The following is a 10,749-nucleotide window of genomic DNA, read 5'->3' on the forward strand; positions in this document are numbered from 1 at the left end:
GCTAGGGCTGATGAATCTAAAACTACGCCTGATGACAGCGTGAGACGCACAGGACGAGAGAAATACCGGATTGAAACTTTTTATCCCATATGCGACTGCCTTGATGTTGAATTACGGCGACGCAAAGAAGCATACGAGAAGCTACAAGGGAAATTCGGATTCCTCTCACAGATTCATAAATTGAGCAGAAGTGAAATTCGCTCAGCTGCAGAAACGTTTGCGAGACAGTATCCACGGGACTTGGAGCAGGAGAAGTTTGTGGATGAGTTTAGCCTCTTAACTTCATTGTTTAAAAGCTCAGAGCCAGACCAACGCGCGTCCGCTACTACACTGCTTAAATGGATAAAGGACAGTGGCCTGCAGAACAGCTTCCCCAATGTTGAAATAAGCCTTCGCATGTATTTGACCCTTCCACTATCCAATTGCTCGGGAGAGCGATCATTTTCTGTCCTAAAGCGTGTCAAGAACTACCTTCGATCAACAATGACAGAGGAAAAGCTAAACGCCTTTGCATTACTGGCCATAGAGAACAGCTTCACCGTTGCTTTGGACTGTGATGGACTAATTGAGGACTTCGCAAAAAAGAAGACCAGAAGGAAGCCACTGTAGACTGGGTGAGTAACCTAATTAACAAATAATGTATTCATAATGTAACAGTCTAGCATCATAGATGGGTGGCCTTTTAAAACTGAAAAGGGTCTCTCTCTCTCTCTCTCTCTCTCTCTCTCTCTCTCTCTCTCTCTCTCTCTCTCTCTCTCTCTCTCTCTCTCTCTCTCTCTCTCTCTCTCTCTCTCTCTCTTTCTTTCTTTCTTTCTTTCTTTCTTTCTTTCTTTCTTTCTTTCTTTCTTTCTTTCTTTCTTTCTTTCTTTCTTTCTTTCTTTCTTTCTTTCTTTCTTTCTTTCTTTCTTTCTTTCTTTCTTTCTTTCTCTCTCTCTCTCTCTCTCTCTCTCTCCTCGCTGTCCAGGGTGCTGTCCAGGGTGCTGACGAGGACGCGCACTGCAGTCTCAGACCGAGGGAGACTGTGAAGACGAACTAAGAAGACTTTTTATTTTTTATTAGATTTTACTTTGATTTGACATCTTTAGCGCTAATGTTCATATTAAAAATACATAGGCCTACTGCCTACATTGTTGCACACTACTGCAGTGTCAAAAGGATAAAAAGCAAGAAAGCTAAACACTCGGGAAGTTGCCAAGAAGACATTTTCTTATTTTATTTTATTTTTACTTAGATTTGGCGCTTATTATAAGAGACTTTGGGCTTCCTTTTCCGTAAAGTTGCTTGTAAATATTAGGCTATACTAGTTACGGGTTGCATTCTTTTGGGCTTGTAAAGTGGAATTTCTTATTTGGGCTTTCTTCCAAATCTTTTATTATTATTTAAACCAGTGGTTCTAAAATATGTCATGGTTGGACCCCCAAATTAATAAGTATTTGTCCCTAACCCATCTGAAATTGTCATCAATGTTCACGTAAAGAAAGTTGCACACGCACACTCATTAAAAGAAAGAAAGCTAAAAACGCTAAAAACGTAGTAATATTAACATTGCTTGCATTTTATTTGGAATCCAATTATTGGTTGAGTGTGTTGTTTTAGCATATTTTGCAATTTGCACTGTATTAAAACGTCTTGATTCCTATAGGCTTGTGTTTTGTAACTTTGTCAAAAACGTTACCTTTGATCATGATGGTGTTGTGAGTGAGTAAGACATGTAATGGTGTCACATGCAATGATATAATTTATATTGAGTTAAATTCTTCCCGCTAATCTGTAACACTGAAATTATGCTGCTGTAAACTGCATTTTAACATCCAAACTTGTAGTCTGGCAGTGCCGTGCGGCGGCCGCGGCAGCGGGGGGGATGGGTTGAGGGGGGGGCTGGGACGTGCATGGAGACAATCTACACTTCATGGAGTACAGAATTAACCGAAATAACCGAATTAATGTAACAAAAACACCCCCAAAAAAGTAATAGACCCGGTGGAAACCCGCAATTTTTTTCGCGCGCGCGCTTCGCGCGCGCGCGAACGCATTGGGCACATGCACGCGCGCTGCGCGCGCGTGCATGTTCCCAGAGGGGGGGGCCCGAAAACTATCCGTTGCCTAGTGCATATTCTGACATTAACACGGCCCTGTGCACGCACGCACGCACACGAACGCGCGCACATGCACACACGCACATGCACACACGCACAAACACACACACGCACGCACGCACACACGCACAAACACGCACGCACGCACACGCACACGCACACGCACACACGAACGCGCGCACATGCACACACGCACAAACACACACACACACACACACACACACACACACACACACACACACACACACACACACACGCCAGTGGTGGAAGAAGTACTCACATACTTTACTTAAGTAGAAGTAGCAATACCACAATATAAGAAAATACTCAATGTTAATTAAGTAAACGGCCTGTGTGTTCAAAATGTTTCTTGAGTAAAAGTACAAAAGTATTGGCATCAAAATATACTTAAGTACCACAAGTAAAAGTACTAAAATGTTTGAAAATAGCAGATCTACTCGCGATGCGATTTTCAAATAGCCTATGTATAAAATAGGGCTAAAGTGGTAAATTGGAAATACTCCGGTAAAGTAAAAAATACCTCAATATTGTACTTAACACATTACCTGCCGTCATATTAAACATCGTTTTGTATCCCCCTTGCCAGCGTAATTACCTTAAATAGACGATCGTTGAAACACCGTGGAAGCCACGTTGTGTACCAAAAATAAAAAAAAGTCCCTGTGGGTCGATGGAGGGATCCGTGTATATCCACTGGGACAATGACATTCCAACCGCGAGCGGCCATTTTGGGGCTACGGCCCGTTGGAAACGGGTCGTGTTCAGGGCCGGACTGGGACCAAAATTCAGCCCTGGCATTTTGGTCCGAAAGGCCCACAGGGTTGCCAGATCTGCTTATTATAATTTCCCCGCATTTCTTTTTTTGAAAATAGCCGATCTACAAGCTCACAACGCGTCGCATCGCGACGCGTTGTGAGCTTGTAGATCTGCTATTTTCAAATAGCTGATGCATATGTTAAAGTGCTCATGTTGGCCCATAGTCGCTTCTTTTGGGCTGCTTTTCCTACACCTGGTTGCTTGTTTCTCTCACAGAATCTGGCAACACTGGTGGCCCAACCGGCCCACTGGCCCAGCAGCCCACCGGGCATATGCCCTGTATGCCAAATGGCCAGTCCGCCCCTGACGGCCCGTTGGAAACGGGTCGTGTTCAATGTAAAAAAAAAAAAAAAAAGTTACAGTAGGAGTGTTTTTCTAAAAATCCCATAGTTGGGCTGGATGGATGTCTGTTTTTTGGATCAACGTCACATCCGATTACTTCTTCTCTGAGTTACGATCGATCACTCCAAAGCTGCGTTAGAGCGCCCCCTTGTGGAATTTTCCACCATTTCTTTTTTTGATAATAGAACGCAGATCTGCGTTCTTGGCGGGTAATGTGTTAAGTACAGTTAATGTACTTAGCTACTTTACACCACTGCGCACACATAGGGCTGTCCGGATAACAAACATTTAACTCATTGGGTGCCATCTTTTTTTTTTTTTTCCTACAGTAGACTGCCAGACTTTTTCAATGAGAAAAAAAAAGTACTTAGGAGCCGAGATACAGAATTTTTTAGTTTTTAAGTTACAAGGAAGTGGATGGGAGTCTAAATCTTCGGAAAATCATATCTCCTTGGTCTTTGGGTCAAATAAAAAAATAAAATAAAAAAAAAACTTTTATTTTGAAAACATTTTTTTTTTGAAAGAACGCAGATCTGCGTCAATGGCAGCCAATGAGTTAAGAGGTTCCAGAAGTTACCGCTGAGGTTCTTTCTTCACGGTGTGGCGTTTTTTTGACCTTTCCTCAGATTTCCTGGGTCGTACGGAGGTTCCCGTGGCGACCATCAAGAAGGAGATGGAGAGCAGCAAAGGGGCGTCGACCAACAACCGCCGACTGCTGCTGCACGAGGTCTCCACGGGAGAGGTGTGGGTCAGGCTGGACCTGCAGCTCTACGAGCAGACCAAATGAGGTCTCCACGGGAGAGGTGTGGGCCCGGCTGGACCTGCAGCTCTACGAGCAGACCAAATGAAGTGTCTCTACGGGAGAGGTGTGGGCCAGGCTCAGTGGTGGAAAAAAGTACTCGAATGTTTGACTTAAGTAAAAGTATCAATACTGCAAGGTAGAAGTACTCTGTTACAAGTAAAAGTCTGGAATTCATAATTTACTTGAGTAAAAAGTACAAAAGTATTTGTATCAAAATGTACTTAAAGTACCAAAAGTAAAAGTACTAAAATGTTTGAAAATAGCCGATCTACATCGTGACGCGTTGTGAGCTTGTGGATCGGCTATTTTCAAATTGCCTAGGTATAAAACAGGGCTCAAGTGGTTCATTTATGTTTTATAATATCATAATTTATATCTGCAAAGTAACTAGTAACTCAAGTTTTCAAATAACTGTAGTGGAGTAAAAGTACAATATTTGCCTCTGAGATGTAGTGGGGTAGAAGTATAAAGTATTGGAAATTGGAAATACTCAAGTACAGTACAAATACCTCAAAATTGTACTTAAGTACAGTACTTAAGTAAATGTACTTAGTTACTTTCCACCACTGCTCAGGCTGGACCTGCAGCTCTACGGGCAGACCAAATGAAGTCTCTACGGGAGAGGTGTGGGTCAAAGTGTAGGGCTGTATTATTAGCCATTAGGCCGCCGGGGGCCCTTGGCTCTCAGGGGCCCTTCGGGGGGAACTGGCCCGCGCGGCCTTCGACAATTTACTAAAATTAAATGTACAGTATAGGTTAATCAAATATCAAATGTGTGGGCCTCTGTATTTACAGCTGTGATTCTCTGGGTTTGAGGCCCTGACAAGGGCTCCTGGGGGCCCTTCCATATATGATGGAATATGATTAAGGATTTCATATCATACACACCATACCGGTAACTTTCACTAGCCCCCCCCCCCCAAAAATAAGTTCTTGCAAAAAGAAATTCAATAAAATAATAATAATGATAGTAATTTACCGGGAGGCCCTAAATAATTGGGGCCCGTGTGGGGCTTAATCCGTCCCTGCACTGGACCTGCAGCTCTACCAGCAGACTAAATGAAGTCTCTACAGCACGGGTCTTCAACGTTTTCGGGACCCCGAGGTCCCCAAGGACCCCCTAGCTGAGAGAGAGATGAAACAGGGATGTAGATCTGCTATTTTTTAATAGCCCAATGAAATTAAAGGGTTAAATTGTCACCAGTTTGAATGGATTTGAATTGATTTACGATATATCGTTACATGCCTACATACGTTGCGTACCCACAAACACCTAGAAGTGCCTGTTTGTCTCAGTGCATGTGAGATGATGATGCCATAAAAAACATAATAATGTGGAATGTGTTCTCATTGATTTAGTGACTATGGTGATGATTTCTCCTCTGTGCCTTCCTCTGAGCCATTGAAATGTTTCTCATACTAGGGCTGGGCAGTGAGTATAACATGTGATCTGGGATTATGGTAATATTGTGTGTGATGTGGCATAAAGCGTTGTTCTTTTCCTGGTTCTTAATCAATGAACCACATGAACCCTATAGCGATCCCTATATGTTGGGAGGGGTGAACATTCAGTGAAAACAGTACCAGGTACAAGCTCACAACGCATGGACGCGTGGTGAGCATAACGTGCCTCTTCGGCAGAGACATTTTGGTGTAGAGGGGAAAAGGGTAACTTTGGTCAACAAAATATCTACTGTAGGGTTCATGTGGTTAAAGGAGAATTCCGTTCATTTTAAGTGTTATGTTTGATGTGTGTCAAATCACTTACCAACGTAGAAATGAAAATCGCGTGACTCCACAGATCCCCCTATCGACCCCCACCGTTGCCATGATAGTAGGAGTGCGGATATCCCAAATTCGCCTATTTTAACAAATGCAAAGTCTGTTTTTTTGCTTCTAGTACTCATTGTTGAGTCCCATGATAATGTAACAGGCGCTAAAAGTCCGAGAAGCTAACGGCTAATAACAGAACGAAGTAATGCTGGGGCTGCTTATCTCTCTGCATGGCAGCCCCAGGTTGCCAGGTCGGGAGAGAAACCGGCAACCAGCATTACTTCGTTCTGTTATTAGCCGTTAGCTTCTCGGACTTTTAGCGCCTGTTACATTATCATGGGACTCAACAATGAGTACTAGAAGCAAAAAAACAGACTTTGCATTTGTTAAAATAGGCGAATTTGGGCTATCGTGCCGCCTCCATTCTGCCGACGGAGGGGGTCTTTAGACGGGACGACACGGACTCAATGAGATTAACGCAGCGACCCTTTCAATGTTGGTGAGTGCTAAGCAACACATTAAAGATAACACTGAAAATGCCCGGATGTCTCCTTTAAGCTCTAATTTATGCTTTTAAAAAAATGCAACAACGCGTCACATAGCAGAACATTGTGAGCTACAAGACCTGCTATTTTAGCCATTTTTGTTTTGTTTTTGGGAGACATTTTAAGAAATATATGTTATTGTGTCCGGCTAGCTCAGACGGTGGAGCTCTTGCCTTTGGACCACAAGGTCATAGGTTCGATACCAGGGCACCACTGACTCAGCGTATGAGTAGCATGGGTTGGGTGACGGAAAGTCGTGCGGTAAAAACTGGGAGCTGATGGTAGGTGTGGCGCTCCACCTCAACGATCCATCTCCCGGTGGTCTAGACCAGTGGTTCTCAACCTTTTCAGGCCGTGACCCTACAAAATAATCACATTTGAACCGGGGACCCCCCAAAAGAATCATATTTGAACCGGGGACCGCCCAAAAGAATCATATTTGAACCGGGGACCGCCCAAAAGAATCATATTTGAACCGGGGACCGCCCAAAAGAATCATATTTGAACCGGGGACCCCCCAAAAGAATCATATTTGAACCGGGGACCGCCCAAAAGAATCATATTTGAACCGGGGACCCCCCAAAAGAATCATATTTGAACCGGGGACCGCCCAAAAGAATCATATTTGAACCGGGGACCGCCCAAAAGAATCATATTTGAACCGGGGACCCCCCAAAAGAATCATATTTGAACCGGGGACCGCCCAAAAGAATCATATTTGAACCGGGGACCGCCCAAAAGAATCATATTTGAACTGGGGACCCCCAAAATAATTATAATTGCACTAGGGACCCCCCAAAATAATCATAATTGAACTGGGGACCCCCCCAAAAGAATCATATTTGAACTGGGGACCCCCCAAAATAATCATAATTAATAGTGTAGGTTGTTAAGCCACGTGCGCGTGACGTCATTAAAATAGAGTGAAACCACTTTCCAAATCACCAATGCAACACTGCCCGGGGGTCCCGATCGACCTAGCCTGGTTCCAGACCATAGACCCCGCCCACGCTCTGAGTGGACTGCTCCTCTTGGTCTGGTGTCATAATGTGAGCCTATTGGCTTTTCACGGTCGAAGAAAAACCTGTCAAATCAGAGTCGGAGGTGGGAGTGGTCTAACGACAAGCCAATCAGCAAATATCTGCTAAAAGAAGCTGTGCGATGATGTCAGATGTAGGCGGATCCGTGGATCTCTTGTGATTGGTTTAGGGAAATTTTACTCCCCTCCCCCTGGTAATCGCGGATATTGCAGCCAATGTCAGACTGAAGCTCCACGCAGCTTCAGGCTAGTCCCGACCAACAGGTTGAGAACCACTGGTCTAGCTCTCTGTAATGGGGATGGACTATCTGCTGATCTCTGTAATGCTGATCTCTGCTGATCTCTGTAATGGGGATGGACTCTCTGCTGATCTCTGTAATGCTGATCTCTGCTGATCTCTGTAATGGGGATGGACTCTCTGCTGATCCCGACTGACTTACGTATATATCACAATACGATATTATAGTGACAATGTTAATGTTGAGGTATTTGTTTGATAAAGATTGTGATATTTGATGGTGTCCATGTGGCCCAGCCCTGCTGTACCTCAAATATGAAACGCAAATATTGCCAAAACGTAGAGTGACCAGCTGTTGAAAGGTCGTCTTATAAACAATGAGTGTCTTAATTCCTTTTTAATGTCCTGCAAAGCGGGCAGCAATGTGTTATTGTAAAAGTGTCTGGTTATGTCAGAGTTGTATAATGTATATTAAAAAACATTATATAACTCATTTTTTGTCCATTTGATGTTTGTCACCACCAGCGTTTTTTGTTTGTAAATACTATTATATCCAGTCTTTTCTCAATTAAAGCTGCAACCATAACTCTTTTTTTTTGTGTGAATGAAAGGTGTTTTTTAACCAATATCATTTTAGAATATGCTAATACGATATAACGAGTGGTGGACAAAGTACTCAACCGCAGTACTTGAGTGAAAGTATGGATACTCCTGGTCAAGTACTACTGAAAGTTGCTCTGTCGACATTTTACTTGAGTTAAAGTGATGGAGTAGGCCTACTTACTTAAAATTAAAACACTTAATTTTTTTAATAAAAAATACTTCAGTATTCAAAACTACAAATTAACAAAATACATTATTTTTAATACCATTCTATTGGACTGTAAATGTAGATATTTTCCAAAACAAAACGCTAAGATATCAACAGTGGGAAATAAGTTTGAATATGGAGATAAGAGGTTTCTGCCCGACAGTAACGATACAACACAGTAGTTCTACCTGCTCTTCATCCTGTGGTCAAGTAGGAAACCTACTGGTCGACAAGAGATACTGCATGAACTCAAACCTTACCCTCTGTCCAGTAGACATGTAGGCGCTTAGCGCAGGGGGGACCAGGATTCAAATTCCAGGAAAGTCTTAAAAGTTTCGGATTGCACTTTTAATACGCTTATTAATACCCTTTATATTGACGATAACCTATGACCAACAGAAATGGCCATCAGTAGCCACTGATGTCCATGTCCAACCATCAGCATCAATGAGCCCTGAGTTTTAACTTAAGAATTGTGATCGTCTTCAGAAAAGTTTTGTCTGTCTTAATACTAATTACAGTCTCTTAAAGGGTAGTTCACCCCCAAAATGACTTTTTCGCCTATCGATTAGTCACCCCATGGAGACTTGAATTCTTGGATACTTTTTTTGTTTTTGTCTCACTCCTAAGACAATAATTTGATGACCAGTGGACCGGTAGGTAGCCGTTCCGGTAGTAGGCACAAAGAGTCTCCTTTTTGTCTCCTACCGGAACCACTGCCGGTCATCAAATTATTGGCTTAGGAATGCGACAAAAACAAACAAAAAATGGCCATGAATTCAAGTCTCCATGGGGTGACTAATCCATAGGAGAAAAAGTCATTTTGGGGGTGAGCTACCCTTTAAATTGTCACTTCACCTTCATCTAGGGATTGACAGTGCTATGATGTCATATTGATGACATCAGGGTACTCCTAATCTGAGTTCCCAGAAGTTTTCGCCGGCTCGGCGAGGAACTTCTGGGCCAGAGCCCTGGGATTTGTGGGCGGGATGTAATTTACGCTCTGAATCTGAGCGGACACGCCTCTTACCGGTCTGGAGCTGTGCAACTCGTGTAAAAAGTCCGACGAGAGGCAAACAGCAGTACACAACAATGGCGGCCGAAATTTCTCAAGGGGAAATTGCTTCCCGTCGATCCTATTTAGATGCAACACCCCTGCATTTGGATCCCGCCCCCTTTTCTTCATTGGCTGTTGATTTGAATCACAACGCAGTGGCCGCGCCCCCGCTGTCCAAACTCCGAGGCAATGCCTCCCAGACTAGGGTACTCCATATACTGTATTGGTACTTAAGATTTTATCAATTGTGGGAAATTTGCAGATCCAACCGACTTCCCACTCTGTGCATCACTCCCTTGGCTTCTGGGCCGTACGCACGGCCAGCTTGAAGTCGATCGGTCGGCCGGTTCGCGAGATTTCGTGGATTTTCAGTTAGATGTATAGATTTCCTAAAAAGGCACCTTGCAGCATCCATGTTTGTTTTAAGTTACCATGGTTACCCAAAATGTACATGGAGTTCAGTCTGGAGCCGTGTGGAACTCCATATTTGGGCAAGACTGACGTCATAGTTGATGAGGTCAGATTTCAGCTTGACTTAAAAGCTGATTAAAGCTGTGAAGAGAATTAGTCAAAGACGAATGCGACAGACTCACAGAGAAAGATAAACCCTTACAACTTATTATTCTGCAGTAATCACATCATAAACATTCCTGGATTGTAAAGACAGACATCACTGGTTGAAGACATCCATCACCACTGCTGATACAACAAACGTTCCCTTCAATCAACTTGTTGGTAGTTTTTACAATATTTCCAGTTTCACACTTTGACTTTTATTCTCAGTGTGTAGAAATGGCGTCCGCCAGCAGTCTGCTGTCTGAAGAGCACTTCCTGTGTTCTATCTGTATGGATGTGTTCACTGATCCAGTCGTCACTCCATGTGGACACAACTACTGCAAGACCTGTATCACACATTACTGGGACATTAATGATGTGTGTCGGTGTCCACTGTGTCAAGAAACGTTCTATAAGAGACCAAAAATATCCATCAACAGTTTCATTTCTGAGATGGTTCATCAGTTCAGGAGTCACAAGCGAAAAGAAGAATATGAAGCAAAGACAGAGGCTGAAATCCGACAGATGATCCAGGAGAGACGAGTGAAGATTAAGGAGGTCAAACACTCAGTAGAGATCAGCAGGAAAGATGCAGACACAGTGATAGCAGGCAGTGTGCAGGTCTTCACTGCTCTGATCAGCTGTATTGAGAGG

At 43.3% G+C, this 10,749-nt stretch overlaps 1 protein-coding gene across 1 annotated transcript in view; it reads left to right on the top strand.

Moving 5' to 3' along the window:
- The window catches only part of LOC311063291 (intersectin-2-like), a 118,030-nt gene extending 113,922 nt beyond the window's left edge, over positions 1-4,108 (top strand). The window contains exon 38 of the mRNA XM_084082663.1: positions 3,902-4,108. Within this exon, the coding sequence (XP_083938789.1) occupies positions 3,902-4,062 (161 nt within the window). The 3' untranslated portion in view covers positions 4,063-4,108. The remainder of the gene's footprint in view (positions 1-3,901) is intronic.
- Positions 4,109-10,749: the final 6,641 nt, after the last annotated feature.

Source organism: Gymnoscopelus microlampas (assembly GCF_963454915.1).
Source record: "Gymnoscopelus microlampas genome assembly, chromosome: 16".
Classification (NCBI taxonomy): domain Eukaryota; kingdom Metazoa; phylum Chordata; class Actinopteri; order Myctophiformes; family Myctophidae; genus Gymnoscopelus; species Gymnoscopelus microlampas.